Genomic DNA, 21,750 nt, shown 5'->3' on the forward strand with positions numbered 1-21,750 from the left:
GTAACCACTTGTTGTGATAATAGTGGAGTTTTAGGAGTGGTGATTTGAAAATCACTCGGTGGGATTTTTGCTGTTAGGTTTTCCCCATTCGTAAACAAATCACCGTGTTATTTATTTTTCGCTGCATAATTAGTTATTTGGTGATTTGTTTGTGCTACCACGCATTTGCATGTTAATTAACTTAATTAATTCACTTGGTTAAATTAATTGGTTAATTCATCACAAGGGGTCAATTTGTTTTTGGCCTATCACTTCCTTCAGCATCCTTCAAAACAGGAGAGAGTTTCTCCATGTGTATAATATACCTCTTTTCTAGGAGTTGCCCAATACTAAGAATATTGCTTTTCATGTTGGGCACATAGTACACATTGGAGATAAATTGCAAAACATCATTCCTTTGGCATATTATAATTTTTCCTTTACCTTTTATGAGCAACTTGTCGCATACCTACGCGTTGCGCGTGATAATTTTTTTAGGATGGTCTCATTAAGTATTTTATTAATACTATAATTTTAATTATTAACCATTGGTTTTTCATTAGTTTTTAAGTTAATAAAAACCTTAAATATATCTTTTTTTACCTTTACACACACACACACATATAGAGTGAATTTTTACACATACCTTTAAAGAAAACTCTATATATTCAACTTTTTTGGATGTGTAAAATTATAGACTACTACTCCATAATGATAGTGGCTAATTAATTAATTATATATATATATATATATATATATATTAGTGATCTCATTTGTAACGCTTTTTACCATTATCATATATTTACTAACTGATGATTTGCATAACAAAGATGATAAATGAGAGGTAGTGTTGTTCATTAGATTTTCAAAAGTAATAGTGTATAAAAATTATATATATATATATATATATATATATATATTGTAAAAAAGGTTAAATGAAATGTCAAAAAATGGATTTTTAAATTTTCTAACTTTATTTCTAATGTAATTTCTACTACTATTAGAGAACATCTCTTTTTTAGTTATGATTAATATGGTTTCCATAGTTAGAGTTTGATTAGTTTTAAATTTAAATTTAGTACTATAATTGTATTTAATTGTTGATTGTTGATTTAATTTTTTAAGTGAATTTAATGGTTTATGTTACTATACTGTAAAGTTTTTAATGTCCTCCACATGGTAATATCTATTTTATTTTTTATTTCTCCTTACAACCTCTTTGTTTTCCAATCAACGATTACTAATTGACGTTTTTTTTTTCTTTATCTACTCTTTCTTACTTTGTATTGTTTTTTTTTTTTCTATACCCTCTCTCTCTCTCTCTCTCTCCATTGGCAACCTATCGTTTCCCAAAATTTGATGATGATTCTATGACATTAAATATGCATTATTTATTTATTTTTGATTTAGTGTTTCTAACTTGATTTTTTTTATATTTCATTCTTCCTTTGATGCATTGGGTGTGAAAATGAGTGTTTCCCTAGTATTACTCCACTTAATGTGGACAATTTTATTTAATTAATTTAGGAAAAATATTATATTTTAAATTTTCTAAAATAAAAAAGGAGTGAAAATATAAATAATTTAATGATATATATGAGGGATGTGGCTGAATTTAAATGTTAAATAAAATGATATGAGGAAAAAATAAAAGTAAAATACATAACAATAAATACTAACTTATCCAAATAATTCTATGTAATATAATAATAGTACATTCTTATATACTATTTTTAATTATTTATAATGCAATATGACAATATTTAACAATCAAAGTCATAAAAAAAAAAAAAAAAACTTAAAACACAAAACTAAATCCCATCAACTAAAATAGAGATCTAAAGAATACAAAACTTCATCAAGCTAAAATAGAGATGCAAGAAAAATAAAAATAAAAATCCACCAAAAAATTGAGGGAGAAAGAGTGGGAAATAACCAGTTTTTTGTGAGAGAAAATTATGTAAAGAATGGAAGAGTGAATGACAAATTTATACTAAGAGGATGATAATAAAAAGAAACAAAATAAAGGAAGATAAAAGGAAAGAGGAAGAGTGATATCAAGGTAGAATATTTGGGAAGATGAATAGGTAAAGTAAAGGAGAAAGTGTAAATATTAAAAAAAATGATTACAATTTGATGAGCACAATTTTCTTTTATTTGAATTTAAGTAAAATATTACATTTTTTATTTTTTAAAACAAAAAGAGAGAGAAAATATAAATAATTTAATGATAAGGAGGATGTGGTTGAATTTCAATATTAAGTAAAATAGAAGAGAAGAAAAAGATAAGAAAAATTAAAAGATATAACAATAAATTCTAAATTATCCAAATTATGCTATGTAATGGAATACTATTTTATTTTTATCTACTATCTTTAATTTTTATCTACTATCTTTAATTTTTTATAATGTAATCGGATAAAATTTAACAATCAAAGAGCAAAATAATAATAATAATAATAACTTAAAACACAAAACTAAATTGTATCAACCTATATTAGAGTTCTTAAAAGCACAAAAATTTATCAACCTAAAACGGAGATGCAATAAAAAATAAAAATCCTCCAAAACATTGAGAGAGAGAGAGAGAGAGAGAGAGAGAGAAAACCTTTTTGTGAGAGAAAACTATGTAAAGAATGGAAAAGGGTGATAAATTTATAGTAAGAGGGAAGGGATAAGAAGAGACAAATAAAGGAAGATGAAGGGAAAGATGAATAGCAATATTAAAGTAGAGGGTAGTGGGGAGATGAAATGGTAAGAGAAGAAAAAAGGTTGAAGAAAGTGTAAATATTTAAAAAATAGGTGAATGTAAAAAAAGTTATAGGAAAATTGGAAATAAAATAGAAATATATATAGATGTTAAAACCAATAAAGATGAATATGTAAAGTCAATAATTTATATATATATATATATATATATGGGTAAAAAAAGAAATAAATAATAAATAATAATTATGTGGCGAATGAGGTGGCAATGAGGTGGCGCAACAAGAGCTTAACTGCAATAAATGCCACGCTTCAGCTTTTAGTAATATATAGATTTGGATGATTCTCCCAAACAGATATCGCCTTGAACACCTTCAACAAGCTCAACAAAGAGCTCTTTTTTTCCATTCATGTGGTTACTGGCTCCAGAATTAAGATACCATAACTCTTGTGAATTATTTGCCTCTTCTTGTGCAAAAAGAAGTTTACATTCTTCTTTTTCAACATTGGATGCCTCAACAAGATTACATTGTTCATTGTGCTCCTCAAATTTATTATACCAGCAGATTGATACATAATGTCCAAATTTGTTGCAATTGAAACATTGGACATTTCTATTACCTCCATGTCCACGAGTAGATTTGCCTTTGAGTGTTTCTCTTCCATGACCTTTGCCATAGCTGCTATTGGTATATCCTCTACGGGACCATTAGGCTTATCCTCTCTTAGAGTCAATTTTGACTCTAATGCTTGCTCAATGACAATAGAGTTAGAATTCTTTTCCATACGGTGCTCATGCACTTGAAAAGATCCCATTAATTCCTCAATTGAGAGAGTCTCCAAATCTTTGGACTCTTCAATAGCCACCACGACATGCTCAAATTTATTTGCAAGAGATCTTAATATTTTCTCCACCACATGAACATCTTCAATACTCTCTCCATTATGTTTCAAATGATTAACAATTACAAGTAATCGTGAAAAATAATCGGAAATAGTCTCACCATCTTTCATGTGAGCAACTTCAAACTTGGCACGAAGATTTTGCGAACAAACTCTTTTCACATGATCAACACCCTTGAAAAAAATGCGAAGAATCTCCCATGCTTCTTTACTCGATGTTGCTTTGGCAATTTTCTCAAAAGTTGACTCGTCCATTCCTTGATAGAGTAGAAATAGTGCCTTCTTGTCTTTCTTCTTCTGATCCTTGAGCAAATTTTTTTGCTCTGCATTGTAGGTGGCTTCTTGCTCACTTGTGGGTTCTACATACCCATCAATGACAAGCTCCCATAGCTCTTGTGATCCAAACAACGCTTTCATTTGAATCTGCCAACTCTCATAATTTTCTTTTGTCAATCTAGGAATTTGTGGTTGCACCATGTTAGAAGACATCTTCACTAATGGTGTAGACAAAGACTCTAGGCTCTAAGAACTTGGCATTGATACCACTTTGTTGGTTTTACAAAGCCTTGACTTAAATTTCAACAAAGTACTCACAAGAAAGAGGGGAATAAAAATTTTATTAGAGTACGTTAAACTCACAAACAAAGAGATCAGGCTACTGCCTTGAGAGCTCACTACAACTTTTTCTCTCACACACTTTCACATCATATATCTATCCCCTTTTATAGGGTGAAGTTACAAGAGTTGTTATTATGTCATGACTCTTTGTTTCATAACAAAAAATTCTAGAATGTGGAAGACTCAAAGACACAAATGTTATGGAATGACAATAGACATAAATAGTTATAGAAAAACAAAAGACACTAACAGTTATGGAAAAATAAAAGACATAAACTATTATGAAATATCAAGAGACATATTTTGGTTTACCATTTCCAACAAATTCTTTAAAAGAGATGGTACAACTTCAAGACTAGATGTTGAACTCATGGAAGAGGAATCATCAAAGTTGGATATGATGGAAGAGGACAAAACGGGCACCCATTTTACAGAAGAATGGGAGCAGCTGTTTGTCAATGAAGTTCCAAAGATATATTCTCCAGTTTGTATATGCAAACCCAAGTTGAATCAATCAGTTCTATTGCCTTCAAGTAGTAATAGGGCGTTTGATGTAAAAACTTAAGGATTTTAGAGAGACTGGAGGTGTTGAGACAGTTGAGAATAAAAACAGTTTCTCCCATTAACACTAGCAGTGGGATGATGGATACCTGTGTTCCATTGAAGAAGCCTCTTATCCCATCGCACACTACAACAAAATGTATTTTCAGTGACAAAAATTTTCGTCACTAAATGTCCAGTTTTTTGTCGCCAAGGACCTTTAGTGACGAAATCTACTTTTTAGCGACGAAAAATTTCGTCACTAAAGGTTTGATTAGTCTAAAAAAAAAAACTTTTAGCAATGAAAACATTTCGTCGTTAAAATTTTCCTCGCTAAAAACACTATTCAACGACGAAAATATTTCGTCGCCAAAAACACTTTAGTTTATTAAATCATATTTAGTGACAAAAAATTTCGTCACTAAAAATATTTTCGGGTACATGTAGTGACGAAAAAGTTTGTTACTAAAACTATTTTTAAGAAAATCCAGGCATATATAGCGACGAAAATTTTCGTTACTAAAACTATTTCTACAAAATTCTACTGCATTTAGCAACGAAATATTTCGTCATTAAAAAAATTTTTTGTTGCTATATTTGGTGACAGAAAAATTCTTCACTAAAACCCATTTTTTGTTTTTATTTTTTTCATGGCTTTGATATTAACCTGTAACCTGTCATTATATTATTAAAACCTTACATTTGAATAATACATTGATTTCAACAACACATTTATAAAAAAACGATCCATACAATCCACAAGTAAAAAAAATAAAACAAGTATCCAATTCAATCCATCCATACAATAATTGTTTGCAACACATACAATAACACAAGATGTTTTATAACAACACAAAAAGTGTAGCATAATATAATTAGGACCAACGGAAGATGTCCTCAAATGTCTTCAAGTAATGCCAAAATTAAATGCCCTGAAAGCCACCAATAAGAAATTTGCACAAATATAAAAACAACTGCATTAAAATCATAAAGTAAAAACATTAACTATGTTATAAGAAACATATCTAACAATGCACTAAGAGTAGCCATACCAATGAATTAAAATCACAACTCCTAATGTATAAGTTATAGAAAGCAAATATAGATTTTCAAGTGTAATGTAATACAATTAGTTTCAAATAATGCATTAAAAAAAGTAGTCACATCGTGTAGTGCAGGTCAATTGCTAAAATAAAATACTAACCAATAAGTGTTTTAACTTGAAGACGAACCACCCCCATAGGTAAGAGTGTCATCATAATCTTTACTCCTCAAAAAGTTAAGAATATTCCTTTAGACCTCTTCTTGCTTAGCTTGCGCCTCTTGCTCTCTAGCTCTTGCCTCTTTGAGCTCAAGTATCTCACTTTCTAGACAATGGATATATTCCACTGAGGAACTAGATGAGCGGTTGTTACTAGATCATGAATCTTACAATATACATTTACTTCATCTAAATATTAATCTAATCATTTGACAATAAAATATAGTAAATATTGGATAATAATAATATAAGCATAAATAATTTACCAGCCATTCCTTGTTGGTCCATTTCCCATCAATGAGTCTAGTCTACTGCTCAAGTGTGGCATTCTTTGGTGGGTGACTTCTTGCATAGTCAGCACCATGAGATTTTATGAGCTTTTTATAAGCCTGATGCAACTTCTTGGAGTTGCTACTCAATAATCTTCCACATTTTGTATTTAATGTTTTTATTACCAAGTTGGAATCTCCTTGTAACTCAAACTGATCCTGTGAAATGAAGTGTATATGTATTATAAAAATATTATTATATGAATTTAATATGCTTAGTGACAACAAAGATGAGTTAGATGTTATCAATGTAAATTTACTGCAACATTTTGAAGCACCACATCTCTAGTAGTAGCATCAACACTTTTCCAATTTTTCACTTTGTAATTGGACAGATTACTTCACACTTGTATGCCAATTTGATTGACAAGCTTGCATGCATTCTTTCCAATAGGAGCAGCATACTCTGCAGCTATACGTACTGGTAGCTTACCACTTTTCTCAACAAGTGCCCGTACTTCTATACCACGTGTTGTTCCATAGGTATTTTTGCTAGTAGATCCTATTTAGACATTATCAATGTTAAAAAAATTATACATGGCATGTACATTATAGCTAAATTAAGTGAAGTATAATCTCAACACTTTTCCAATTTTTCATGTTGTAACTGGACAAATTACTTCGCACTTGTATGCCAATTTGATTGACAAGCTTGCATGCATTCTCCCCAACAGGAACAACATACTCTATAGCTATACATACTAGCAGTTTACCACTTTTCTCAATAAGTGCCCGTACTGCTATAACACGTGTTGTTCCACGGGTATTTCTGCCAGTAGATTCTATTTAGACATTATCAATGTTAAAAAATTATACATTCCATGTACATTATAGCTAAATTAAGTGAAGTATAATCTCAATAGTAAAGACAGGGTGCAATTGTAATTAAGTATGTTCTATGTAATTACCAGTCGTGCTAGGTAATGTTCTAGTAGCCTGCACCTTTGCATTAGAAGAACTTTGGGCAGGAGGATTTGTTTCAGGAGGTGTTCCTGTAGATTGGACCACCGGGATAGATGCCTCACCTCGCGAGCGTGTATGTCATTTTGGTGCCATCTGTAACTAACAAGCATACATATAATGGAACAACAAAGTCATTACAAATAATGGAACAACAAAATTATTATCTAATATAGTAATTCTAATAACAATAACATCTATTGTAGCAAACAATACGTCACATTTATAGTACCTTATGGATTAAAAAATTAGATGACTCATCATCATTGTCATCGTCACCAATAGGTGGTACATAATCACCATCATCTACCACAACACTAACTCTATTTCTTTTCCCTTTTGCACAATTGGACTGAGCAGAATCCTTTAGAGAAGTTGAGATGTGCTTTAATCCCAAAGCATTAATTCTCTCTTGGTTTTGCGTCATTCTATCCAATCTTACCATCTCATACTTTGATATATTATGAGTTTATTTGGCCTTTTTGGGCATTTTTTGAAACTATGTATTGACATGAAAGAAAAGTACAATTGTTACTAACTTTATACATCATAGTCCACATCATTATCCATATCAAACAATTCACAAGTGCAAAATTTGAACACAATTGCTACTAACTCAACACAACAAATGATCATATCAATATCCATATCAAGTTTAAGATACGTACAAAACTTTAAAAAATTGCTTCTAACTTTACCTATCATAGTCCACACCATTATTCATATCAAGCAATTCATAAGTGCAAAATTTGAATACAATTGTTACTAACTCAACACAATAAATGACCACATCAATGTTCACATCAAGTTCAAGATACATACAGAAACTTTAAGAAATTGCTACTAACTTTACATATTATAGTCCACACCATTATCCATATCAAGCAATTCACAAGTGCAAAATTTGAACAAAATAGCTACTAACTCAACACAACAAATGATCACATCAATATTCATATCAAGTTCAAGATAAGCACAAAACTTTAAAACAATTGCTACTTAGAAAAGCATAAAACATTTAAGACAATTGTTATGAACTTTACATATCAAAATCCATATCAAGATCAACATCAGGTATGTCATGCTTTTCATTTTAATTAGCGTCTCTTGAAGTTCCATCTTCAGGAACAACCTCAGTTTCAACATCACCCATACAATACTCAATATTGTCTTCAACATTGATAGGGACAATATCAACAATCACTTCTTGTTGGAATACATCACTATCTTCTGTATTATTATTGGATTTTTCACCCCTAACTTCCTAGACATCAAACACTCCCCTATGTTGGATGCATTGCACAATTTTCCAAGGTTCACCCAATTGGTATATTGAAGGTAAAAAACTTGTTTTACTTGACTAGGAAGTATAAAAGGGTCATTTTGATACCTCTGACTTGTAACATCAATGCTTGTGCAGTGTGTATCGGTTCTTACCGTTCTCCTTTGACCATTGGTACCAGTACTGTACCATTCACACTGGAATAAAACAATTTTATGGCGTAACACGTACTTTGATTCTCAAATTTTGCACACATGGCCATAGAAGTCGTGCATTTCTCCCTCACGGTCCCTTTTAGTACATACACCACTGTTTTGGGTTACACGGTGATTGTCTAGGTCCCTTGTATGTAACTTTACACCATTGACCATACAAACTGTGTACTTCTTCACATACGGCTTAGGACCATTTGCTAATGACCATAACTATTTAGTAGCTTTTGATTACTCGTTAACTTTCAATCTATTCATCTATAATGACATACAACAAGTGACATTAATTAGTAATAAGCAATGATGAATCTATTTAAATGTTTTATTTTTTTAGTGTGTGATTAAATTTCAAATGTTTTACATGTTCTCTGAACCACTTAGCAAACTTTTGTCGTTGTATTTGAGTTATGGCTTCTCCAGTAGAATTATATAATGTGCTTTTATGTTCACTGTTAAAAATAAGGCGATTTATGTTTAGCTAAGCATTGCAGATAATATTCAAAACTTGATCAAACAATATATGCATATGAAATCACATACTTTAAATAAGGCTCTAGCTTAGGACTATTGTATAACAAGTACCAATGAGCAGTATCGAGCAATGTATTAGACAAGTTGCCATCATTCCACCTGCCACCTATAGGTCGGGCAATTTGTGAAAAAACTATCAATCCTTTGCTAGATTCACCGAAATCTTCATTTCTTTTCCTTCGATTATGCACAGTTTCGATCCCATCAATATAGAAAGACCTATTGTTAATACATTCTTTAAGAATGTAAGTCTCTGCAATCGAACCTTCTGGTTGAGCTCGATTGGAAACATGTCTTTTCAATTTTCCAAGATACCTACGAGGAAAAAAATATTTGAAGTATGTAATTTTATACCACATGGGAAAGATACAATTGATGGATGCATCAAAGGATCTAATTACCTTTCAATTGAGTACATTCACCGATGTTGTATCAATGATGTCCTTATGGTGGCAATGGAGCTCCTCAACGGTGGCGATGGAGGTTGACTGAGAATGGTGGAGAGAGTAAACGACGCAAAGAGAGAGGGAGAGAGTAAATGGTGCAAACGAAAAAAATGATAGGGTTTGATAAAAAAATATGAACCGGGTTTATTTATAGTACTAGCTTTAGCGATGAAAATTTTCGTCGCTATTGCCTAATTTTCCGTCGCAAAAGATCCCACGTTTTTGTTACACTTTTAGCGATGACATAAATTTCGTCACTATAATATACTTTTAGCGTCAAATTTTGATTTCATCGCCAAAACTCTGTAGTGAAAAACCTGTTTTGTGTCATTATTTTTAGGGTTCGTTTTGATACAGCTGAAAACTGAAAACTGAAACTGAAAACTGAAAAATATTGTAGCAAAATAATTTTTAAATGTGTGAATAGTACCGTAGGACCTATTTTTAATGAAAAAGTTGCTGAAAAGTGAAATTTGTGGGTCCGTGAACAGTGTACGGTGTGCACTGATTAGCTGAAAATTGTTTGACAAGTCAAACTTTGCGGCTATTGTTCATGAATAGTGCATGAACAGTAGCCCTAACAGTAAAATTTGTCCCAAAAAGCGTGAAAAAAAAAATAGAAAAACGGAAACGCAAACGCATCAGCCGGACCCAAACGCACACTTAGTGACAATTGTTTCCGTCACTAATGCTCTCTTTAGCGACGAAATGATTTTCGTCGCTAATACTATTCATAGCAACACCTACTGTGACGAAATGCTTTGTCACTAAAAATTTCGACTTTTAGTGACGAAAAATTTCATCACTATAGATTAATTAAGTTTGCGCCAAATAGCAACAAAATCTATATTTCGTCACTAAATTTGTATTTGTAGTGACGAAAATAATTTCCTCACTAATTTCCGTTACTAAAAATGTATTTTGTTGTAGTGGCAGTGCATTGATACTACAAACCAAGGCTCGACTAAAAACCAGTTAATGAAATAAAATTTCCAGAGATTACAAAGGAAACATAAATGAAAAGAAGGCTGCTGCTTTTATACATAATGGAGTTATCGTTGCAAAATGGTCCATGAGGTTGGAAGGTTCTTTCCTTCCTATTTGCTTGTTCTTACTATTGTTTTCCCATGCCAAGGATATTGATTGGTATTAAGAAATATATACATATAGGAAAAATATTTAATTGCTCGTCTTATCAATTTCTTAATATTAAATTTGATAATATCGTGTTGGATGATAAAATGATGAAAAAGATAGGAATGGAAATGAAGACTTATGGAAAAAGCTTGCATACAAAATTATTGTATTCAACTATAATCTTAATCAATCAACCTAACATATATTAGGGGTGTCAATTTGGGTTAGCGTGTTGGGTTCGTGTCGTGTTGAGATAGGAGTATTCGACTAAATGGCTCAACCCTAACCCAACCCATTTAATAATCGTGTCATGATCCTTCAACCCTAACCCGACTTGTTAATAAGGCGGGTTGACCTGACCCAACCCATCTGACAGGGTTGACACGAATGTAACACAACCTATTTCAACTTGCATAATATTAAATATAACATCCATCTAGAAATAATTTTTTTTTACATCCCAAAAAACAGTGCATATACTTCAAGTCTTCAACCCACATTCAAAATAATATAGTTCAACAAAAATATAACATTCATCTAGAAATAAGTTCTTTATACTCCAAAAGACATTCAACTCAAATTCAAAATAACAAAGTTTAACAAAAATAAAATAACATAGTTCAACAAAAATATTATATCCTTGGAACTCACCAAATGCAAAGTTCTATGCCAAAAAAAAAAAAAAGTATTAGTAGTTCCAGGGTCTATAAAGTTTCAATTTCCAATTATATCCCTTGTAAATTGTTGTAATTACTCACTTTTCTTTTCAAATTTAAAATATATGTTCAATATGAAAGGTATTTGTCAAATCTAAAATAAAGTAAATATTTATTTGTTATATGAGTTAAATGGGTTATGTTAAGTGGGTCATTTCGGGTTGATACAATTAAATTGGTGTGTCAAATGTGTCTATTGCAGGTTACGTGGGTTGACCCGCTTATGACACGTTTCTTATCATGTCGCTTTCGGGTTGACCCATTTATGACCCAAACCCATTAAGGCCAAACCCTAACCCGAAAAAACCCGTGTCGGGTTCGTGTCGTGTTCGCGGGTTGGGTCGAACATTGACACCCTAACATATATAGATTGGCCCACGCCATGCAAAGTTGGTTGGAGGATGGTTGACTTGCATTTTACTCCTTTTTTATTAGTATTTATTTTCATCACATGCAACTCTCTAATATCTCAATTCACTTTTCTCCTATTCACACTGTTTGGATTGGTCCTTACCACTGCACAACCATGGGAGAATCATGCTCATGCATGGGGAACTATTCCAATCCCAAGTTTAGTGGCGGCGACCAACCCACCATCCTATGGCTAAGGGACGGAACCGAGATTCAAATTTAGGGGGCGAAGTTCTTTCTTCAAAGATTTAAAAAAAAAAAAAAAAGGAATATCAATACTAGAGGTTGACAAAGTTGCTTTATTAGCATTAATTTATTAATTATTATTTGTATTTTTTCTTTTGAAAAAAATTTAATAATAGGATTTTATAATCAATAGTTTTGTAAGTCAGTTGGCATGTCTTAATATTTTCAAGGTCTAACTAATGTGTGGATGGAGCGATCAATATGTAGCATAGGAGTTGTCTCTATGGCTATGAGGGTGGAGTCATTTGAGAGGGAGAAATTGAGTAAAGATTATTGGGTTTTTGTAATTTTTTTGCTAGGATTTGTAATTGATTTGTTGTTATTTTTTTTGCTTAGACCAGATTTATGATTTGTCCAAAGATTTTTCTTATTATCTGGATATGTGCATTTTTTATTATTATAGATTTTTCTTGTTACTCTATTTGTTGGATTTCTTGGGTCAATTTGTAAATTTTTTTGGGGAGGGGGGAGGCCAAGTATATAAATTTAAGAGCCAGAATTAAAATTCTTTTTGTTAATATACATGCTAGTATATTTTTTTTTCCAAAGGTTAGGGGAAGGGGGGCACCGGGGGGGGGGGGGGGGATGGTCCCCCTCAGCCCTTGAGTAGTTCTGTCCTTGCGTTGGCTTTGACTGCATCTACTTTCGGCTCTCGATAAGCACTAATTTATTAATTAATTGTAAAGAAGAATTCATAAAACAAGCGTGCGTTTGGATTGGACGTTTTGCTCAATACGTGCGTTTTGCGTTTAGCTAGTAGGTCCCATGGGTATTGTTCATGGACTACCAAGAACTGAAAAATGCGCATATCCATGCATTTTTGGGTCTCACAGCACTATTCACACATTTAAAAATTATTTTGGTATAGTGTTTTCAGCCATAAGTTTTCAGTTTGCAGGAAATAAGTAGTATGCAAACAAACCCCAAAATCTACATGGCAAACATAAAATAAAAGTTGGAAAAGAAAGGAAGAAAAACGATCAAAGCGGCCAGAAACTGAGAAACTTGGTACATGAGTATGAGACACAGAGTGGGATCATCCTGGTGGGGATGGAAAGGGCAATCGTTATCCAGTACTTGTAGCTAACGTCCATTTCCGACTGTGGTCAGAAATTCTCTTTATGGAAATCAAATTTGGTGGAGCTGTTGTCACTGTGAGAGAAATCGGTTGCTAGTTGGCTTAACTCTTTCGTGAGCGCTGCTGGCCCACAGTAAAAGACCCCTGCACGTACACGGTACACCAATTATCATTAGCACATGATCATGATCGAAAGCATCAACCTCAGGACCACTCTCCAAATAAAGTATCTTTCATGTTTTCGTATGGATCGGAAACACGACAGAAAACACTTTAATAAATGTGAAACACGGAGGGCATGTATTAAAATCATATTATCCATCTTTTTCACCCTTTAATAATTTAGGGAAATGACAGAAAGTAAGTGCTTGTGAAAGGAAAATAGTGTGGCATTGGTTACTCACCTACTCTGGAATGTTTATGATTAGAGGCAATGCGTTCGTATACATTGCGCCATTTGGGCCTGGCAAAGTGAGACTTGACACGTGTACCAGAGACGATATCGACCCCATTCTTGGCATGATTGAGGGACTGCAACATGGCAATGAGAGCAGAACGGGCATCACCCTCTTCATAGACGCTGGTGCAATAAGTATGAAGCTCAATCACTCCCCTGTTGTCCAGTTCCGCCATCTCGTTCATGACCTCTTTGAACCAGTCAAACGATCCCTGCTCCTTTGTCACCCAGTAAAAGTATGCCCTCGCAGTCTTAAAATCATCCACTCTACTTGCTCCTACTGCTTTCTCCTCCTCCTCGTCCAGGGCCCTGGTGTTGTTCACTATGTCCTTCATAATACTGATCATTGGGGTTGCCCCAATTCCTAGCCCTACTAGCAACACCACCTCATATTGCTTGTAGTCTTGTGCTGGAGCTCCATATGGACCATCAATCAACACTCTTGGAACACTGTTCATCACACACCACTCTTTTGGTCATTCCCATCAAAGAAATCATTACCTTTATTTATTTATTTTAATTTGCTGGGTGTTACATTATTATTAAAATCAGGAATTTTTTTTTTCAAGCAAGCAAGCAAGGAAGAGAGAAGCTATTGCCATGTTAGATGAAAATAATTTGCACACTTTATTTAGTTTTTGGCCCTTCCACATGATAAGTTATCTCATACATATGATATATGTATCAACATCATCAATCAAGAATGACGTCTCTTTGTTTTATGCTTTAATCTATGTCGTGGAAAAATTGCTGTAACAGACATCACCTAAAGCTTTTTTTTCTGGCATAGCTTATACATAGTGGCTATCTGGTGTACCAATTATTGGGTTTCATCAACAATTTTCGTTTTATGGCTTTAACTATAAGCCTAGCAACAATTTTTGAGGGCAGTAGGGTCACCAAACTTTTGTGGTAAAATGAAAATTAATCGTATATTTCAAAAGCTTAAGCTATTATAAAGTGTTGAATCTAATCTTTTAATCATTATTCTGACATATTAAAACTTGACGTAATAATTTGATTTCATTATATGCCAAACACCTCACACTTTCTTTAGCCCAGGGCAGACCTAAAAGCTAAAGCCTGTTATGTGTAATTCATGATATGTATAGTATGATACTAACCCTCTTGATCCCTTCTTACATAATTTGTTGTATACATGTAACTGTCTTGGGATACAATCTATTATGTTTCATCATCTGATTCTCTCGCCTGACATAAATTTTTTGACCTCTTACCTAAAAAGATATAATTTAATTAAAATTTTTGAAAGAGCAATTATTTTCTTCTTACTTTGGAATTGGATTGCTATCTCCTTGCAAGAAGTCAGCTTTGAGGAGTCCACTTTCATCACTTGGTTTACACACCTAGAAAACCAATTTCACAGAGATTAGCTACAGGAAGGTGGCTCCTACTTTGGAATAGTTCTCTCCCCACATAATTCAGCGTGGGTTCCTTCTACAAATCGTATTTCTTATTACCATCTTACCAAAAGGAATGTGCAATGTTAGACAAACAATTAAGCGAAAGAGAAAGTTTCATAAAGAGAATATATTTTCGCTAAATGATTAGCATTTACTAATGATACCTCTCATTGAATGATGTGGTAGGGGTATTGTGGAAATTTCTCAAATGAAGATGATAATTTCGCATATAAACATAGAGCATTTAATGAGATTCTTATCATCTATGATTCTATCACAATAATAAAGTTTCCTAAGTGCGTTTTTGGCCTAAAGGTTCAAACTTCAAAGTAGTGACCTTTGCTTCGTAAGGCATGATTTTCCAATAAAACCAAAGATGGGCAATTTTCCTAATGAAAACGCACCTCTGAGAACTTGTCCATGAGGTGATGTGTCCAATCACCAAGAGCTCGAATATGAACACTAAGATAATTATCTCCAGGTGCTGAGGTAAGGGAAAATGGGTGCCTGTGGACATAAAATTAAGTTCCCAAAAGTAAGCAATGCAAGCAATTAGACAAGGAAAGAAGAGGGAAAGAACATGCCCTAAGTTAAAAAGGTGATCAGTGCTATCTTATTTTTGGATATGGTAATAAAGATGTCTTATAGACATGCAAGTTAAAATTTTCTTGGCACTGTTTGGCATATTTGGTAACGATGGTTCAAGGGAGGCATACCATTCAAACGGAGATACAGCACCACAATTGACAAACATGTATTGCCCACTTTTGTACGTGAAGTCATGGGGCTTTGACATGTGAAGTGACAACACATTTCCGGGATAAACAGCCACCTTCAGTGTGAAAGAGAATGAGATATTCTTCTATATGTACATACCAACATAAACTTTAAATAAATACGCACGTCCCATATGACAAAAATTAATGATAACTTGAGTTGTTTACCTTTAGTATTGAAACAGGCTCAACACTGGATCTGAATGCCCTGATCAATCTTTCACATGTATAAAGAGCAAGAGGAACAGCCAAATACATCCAGGTCTGCCAATTATAGTGGAGCAGGAAAATGTAATATAAGGAGTTATAATTACCAAAAAAGCAAACGAATGTGAATAAAAAAGGTCGAAAGTGTGAGGTGATAGATGCTTAACCGTCTTCTTGTACCATTCCTTGATCAGGTAGAGCTGAAGTCCATGTAGAATTAGGAGGGCGTAAACAATGATGAAGAGGTGGTGGGTATACCAAAAAGCATTGAAGCCAGTTAGATTCTTGAGAAATTTGGGAAGGTTGGGCTTACCTCTCCTTAACCAAGGGCAAGCTAGTGTGAAGGATATTGCCATCAACACTACCATTATAATTCCAGTCACTCCTTCCACTGACTTAACAAAATTCCAGTACTTTAAAGGTTGCTTCCCAAAGAAAGTTTCCATCGGCTTATACCTGTCACTGCTTGCAAGAATAAGGCGAGGGAAATCACAAGCCATATGAAAAATTGAATGAATTCCAACTCCAATTGCAACTCCCCCTGCTATCATCTGAAAAAAGATGCTGTCAATTTTCTTCTCAATTTTTGGTGCCTAGTGAGGATAAAAAAAAAAAAGTAGGAAATTACCTGGTGGAAATTGAGGTTGTCATCAAAAGGGATTACGACACCTAGTGTGGTCTTATTCCTAAGCCAGGTTATTGTGTTTCTGCAGACTGGTAGCAAGATAAGAGCCATGTTCAATTTAAGTGTCTCGGCTGCACCTTTAGCCATGCATACACAATGGCCCATAACCTCGTATGCAGCTTTATTTCGATACTGCAAATACTTGTATGCAAATAGGCCTGACATAACCCCAATCCACAATACAATTACCCACACTCTTTGCCAGTTATCCTGTAAGAAATACTCTGTTCTTTGACACCATCTCCTTAAGAGGTTGTTCTCCTGTGTGGCTTTGAGCTTTTGGCTCAACCTCCGGCTCAGATTCTGGCTATCTCTACGTCCTATGGACCGACTTGGTGTTTGCAGCAGAAGCATTTCCAGGTTGTCCATCTGTCAGTCCAGTAACAGTCATCGCCAGATGACCAAATTCCTCTAAAATAATAATTCTACAATAGAAAATAAATTGTTTCCTACTTTAATCATGAGATCGTGTGTGCGGATTTTGTACCATGATGTATTTTTTATGTTCTGGATCTAACTCTTCCATGATCAAGGCTGCATATTCATCTGCTTGTTTCTGAATATTTGTGAGTTTGTTGGCAGAAGCACTTAGGCAGATAATCTGCAAATATAATATATTGATTTGATTTAGAAAATTTTTATCCGGACAAAGCTTAAAAAAGGATCATCTCTTCGAAGGGATCAATTTCATGATTCAGATTAAATATTTATAAATTTTAAAAGATATATTCACTGTAATACCTCTCTGACTTCTTCTTCAGTGATTCTGCCATCCGCATCTTTGTCAACCCTGCATTTAATGGTAAGCTAGCTCATGGTTTATTGGTAGATGAAGACAAAGTAATAATTCTTTTGCAGATATTCAGGTACAAATGTTATTCTAAAAAGAAAAGAATAAGTACATGTCAAAGAAAGTTCGAAGCCTGGAGTCGAAGCTCTGATCAGAAATCTGGTCCCAGAACTCTTTCAGCTGGGACTTATTGATGGAATCACCCTTAATACCATGCTTCCGAGCAAGCGCATCAAACAGCATGCCAGCAAATTCCTTTGACTTCTCGTCCATTCCTGCCATTACATATAACGATATCTTTGAACAACTTATAAGCTCCAAGTGCCTTAGACTTAATTTCTTTAGTTAAAAGAAATATGAATTAAAGATTAGAGAAGAGTTTGTGAGGTTGTGGCGAGCACCTATGCAATTGCCAAATAGCGAACGAGGAAGGGAGGCATTGGTGGAAGCAGTGAGCTTGTCAAATTGCTTCTCAACGGCAGACCATCCAATACCGCCATCTTTCTGGCTGATAAACTTGAGGCCCTTTAAAGCATGAGCTGCTGTGGACTTCTTCCTATCAAAATGAGTTGGAGGAGTGGATTGTTTTGAGAATGAAGTGAATCGCTTCAGTTCCTGAGAGACCTTCTTGATACGTGCAGAAGCGCTTTTTACTATTGAGGAACCAAATGAGGTACTCTTCTCGAGATCTCTAGCAGGTAAAGTACTCAACTGGGGATCTTTTTCAATATCAGCAACGACAGCAACAGTTTGAACGCTTTGAACAACAACAGAATTATCACAAACGTGATCCATAGTGATCTCAACGTACGGTTCTTCTACAACGTGGGATTTACTGCTGTTGCTGCTTTTAATATTTTCGGTAGCACCGGAGTTGGGTTTGTTTAGAGGACTGCTGTAAGCAAACCTTTCGCTTTCAGGAATTTCTGTTCCCATATTCTGCTTATTGATAATACAGCTGACACATACGAATTCTACATGGAAGCCAACCAAGCAGATATACAAGTCTACAACTAAACTATTTTTTGTAGATTTGGATGAAAGACGATGAGAATTGTTGGTTTGATGAATCTCAATCAAGTTTCGAACTATTTAAAAAAAAAAAAAAAAAAAAAAACTCAAACTTGCGTGTCTCAGTGTTTTTAACTAATGTTCCCTCCTAGAGTAAGATCCTCTGTGTGTTAAACAAACTTTTTATAGCACAACACCTTTGCCCCCACGAAGATAATGGATGCCAGGCATTGATTATGTCACTTCTACAACTGATTAATACATCATAATCATATTAGAATTATTTGGCATATGCTTCACTAACTTTACAAAAGTATGAGTTGATCCTTTCCCAAAAAAAAAAAAAAAGTATGAGTTGATTATTGCTCTTTATTTATTTATTTATTTATTATTTTAATACATAAGAAAGATCTCGTTTCTTTGACAGGAAAATATCTACTTACACTCTTTGGACTAAACTTGCTACGCTCATCATTGTTAATCATGATTAACAGCAAAAATATTTGATCTAAATGGTCAATGATGATGCAAAAAATCGTCTTTTATGCTCTATCTAATGGACAATAATAAGGGTGTCTTTTGACAATCAAACTGCAAAGAAAGTTGGAGAATGGATAAAGGGAGAGAACTCTGGTGTGGTGTTAGCCAAAAGCCACTACAAAAAAAAAGGCTATAGCCGCATTTGCAAAACGCCGCTATAGCCTATAAAAAACGCCGCTAAAGGCTATAGCTGCGTTTTATGGCCGCGTTTTACAAACACGGCCTATGCAGCGAGGCTATAGGCCCCTGCGGGGACCTAGAGCTGCATTTTCAAAAACGCAGCTCAAACCGGGGTCTGTAGCTGCGTTTTCTGCAGCCTAGAGTCGCGTTTTCTCACAACCCCAAATGAGGGACCTATAGCCGCGTTTTCAATAGAAACGCGGCTATAGGTGGCCCATAGAGCTGCGTTTACAACGCAGCCCAAACAGATTTTTTAGCTGCGTTTTATGTATCCTAGAGCCGCGTTTTCTACAACACCAGAAACGGGATATATAGCCGCGTTTTCAATATAAACGCGGCTATAGGTTGCACATAGAGCTGCGTTTTAAATAGCCTAGAGCCGCGTTTTTTACAACCCCAGAAGCGGGATCTATAGCCGCGTTTTTAATAGAAACGCGGCTATAGGTTGCACATAGAGCTGCGTTTGAAACGCAGCCCAAACAGTGTTTATAGCTGCGTTTTGGAAAGGTTAGAGCCGCGTTTTTCACAAGTCCAGAAGCGGGACCTATAGCCGCGTTTTCAATAGAAACGCGGCTATAGGTTGCGGATAGAGCTGCGTTTGAAACGCAGCCCAAAGCACCGCATAGGTCCCAATAAATGGATGCGGTTTCTACAAACGCGGCTATAGGAACCCAAAACGCAGCTATATTTTTTATTTTTTTTTTTAAAATATTTTTTTTTCTTCCTCAACACAGTACTGCCCAAAACAAAACCTGTAATTCCAGAGACATATTCCTGCCAACACTCAGATGCAACAATACTAACCAACAAAACAAATTGCATATATGAAATCATTACCAAATTGCATATTTGATACTGTATATAGTATCCAAAATATTAATTACATAAACGATATTTTTACATAAACAAAACAATTAAGTTCATTGCCAAAAGAGTAATTACATATCCAAAAAATTACATAGCAAATAAAAGTTCCCAACAAACTTTAGTTTTTACATCACAAAATAGAAACATCACTCAACAATTTCCCAGCAAGCTTCATGGTACCTGTGACAATGACAACACCGGAAATAAGCTAACATTTTAAGCCCAAACAAACAAATTCTAAACAAAATCAAGTATTTTGCTAGCTGCACTTTAACAAGGTCAACATCCCTTAAATTTTTAGTCTTTTTGATGTAACTTCATTTAAAACCATAGCATCTTAAAAACAAGACTAAGAGTGAGACATAGATTCCACTTTGAAAAGTTTATATACCTCCATACTCTATACAATATCATAGATTCCACTCTCTTCAAATTCATATATATATATATATATACACACACATAATCCATATTCACTGCCATTTGTTAAATATAACAATAAATATTATAATTTCTTAGATGGAATGCTACCTTCCAGTAAGGTCCCTTCACATAGTTCACTAGTTGTCAAATTTCTATTCTTTCAAGTTTCAACAATAAAATGCGAACAATACTCTACGTCGAGTATACCATGTACTAATTAACCACATTGTTATTATTACCCTTCCTTTAAAACAATTAAATTAATAATGGACTACGTGGTTGACATTTAGCAAGTGCAAAAAGGCATGGTTAACATTTTCTAATTTGATTTTATGTCTTATAATACATCTACTTCCCTACTTCTTCCTTCATAATTTGATTTTTTTTATTTTAATTTTTTCCCAATATAGTTGTATATGTTATAACGAATAGTTGTATTTGTTTTACCTGAGGATTCATAGTTTCATTCCCATGGAGAGTCCCCGTCAAGCACTGCCACCCTGAATATATTAAAGGTATCATATTAATATCACATAACAATTAATGCATTGCAAAAAAGTAATGTTTTGGTAAATACACCTTCAATTTCATACCTGAGACATTGACAAATCAGCTATACTACTGCCATTATGTTGGGCGAACATTTCATTCATGCGCATAATCACTTCAGCCATTTGTTGTTGCCTTGCTTCTGATTCTTGCTGCCTTGCTTCTGATTGGGCAAGTTTTTCTTGTAGTTGGGCTAGTTGCTCAGTCAGTCTAGTGGAGTTGCTCTCCAACTCCAAAATTCGTTGGGTTGTTCTGGTTGGCAACGATGGAGTTGAAGTAAATTGTGAAGCATTTGTTGCACTTCTTCCCGATGGCGTGATTCCAAGTCCCACCCCCCGTACACGTCCATGACGCTCTCGACCAAACACCTGAGCATATGCATCATTTGTGGACCAGAGAATTCCACTACCAGGCTCTCCTTCTAGTCGCACGCCCTCTTGGCTCAGAAGTTCTTCTATCCTAGTCTGTAAGTTTCCCCACAATAAG

At 34.2% G+C, this 21,750-nt stretch overlaps 1 protein-coding gene across 2 annotated transcripts; it reads right to left on the reverse strand.

The window, feature by feature from the left end:
- Nucleotides 1–13,115: 13,115 nt before the first annotated feature.
- LOC115963908 (respiratory burst oxidase homolog protein C-like) lies at nucleotides 13,116–18,799 on the reverse strand. 2 transcript variants are annotated; one of them, XM_031083143.1, is made up of 12 exons: nucleotides 18,096–18,799; nucleotides 17,807–17,969; nucleotides 17,646–17,694; nucleotides 17,392–17,505; nucleotides 16,848–17,273; nucleotides 16,387–16,770; nucleotides 16,181–16,276; nucleotides 15,953–16,068; nucleotides 15,641–15,743; nucleotides 15,106–15,179; nucleotides 13,760–14,262; nucleotides 13,116–13,499 (listed from the first exon to the last, which is right to left on the reverse strand). In XM_031083143.1, exons 1-12 carry the CDS (start codon nucleotides 18,628–18,630, stop codon nucleotides 13,384–13,386), a joined length of 2,679 nt encoding a protein of 892 aa, XP_030939003.1. In that variant the 5' UTR covers nucleotides 18,631–18,799; the 3' UTR covers nucleotides 13,116–13,383. The 2 variants fall into 2 exon arrangements, with proteins under 2 accessions (XP_030939003.1, XP_030939004.1); XM_031083144.1 differs by lacking the exons at nucleotides 13,116–13,499; nucleotides 15,106–15,179 and having other exon boundaries at nucleotides 14,148–14,262.
- Between the last annotated feature and the right edge of the window lie 2,951 nt (nucleotides 18,800–21,750).

The sequence above is a fragment of the Quercus lobata genome, chromosome 10 (assembly GCF_001633185.2).
Source record: "Quercus lobata isolate SW786 chromosome 10, ValleyOak3.0 Primary Assembly, whole genome shotgun sequence".
In the NCBI taxonomy this organism is placed as follows: Eukaryota; Viridiplantae; Streptophyta; class Magnoliopsida; order Fagales; family Fagaceae; genus Quercus; species Quercus lobata.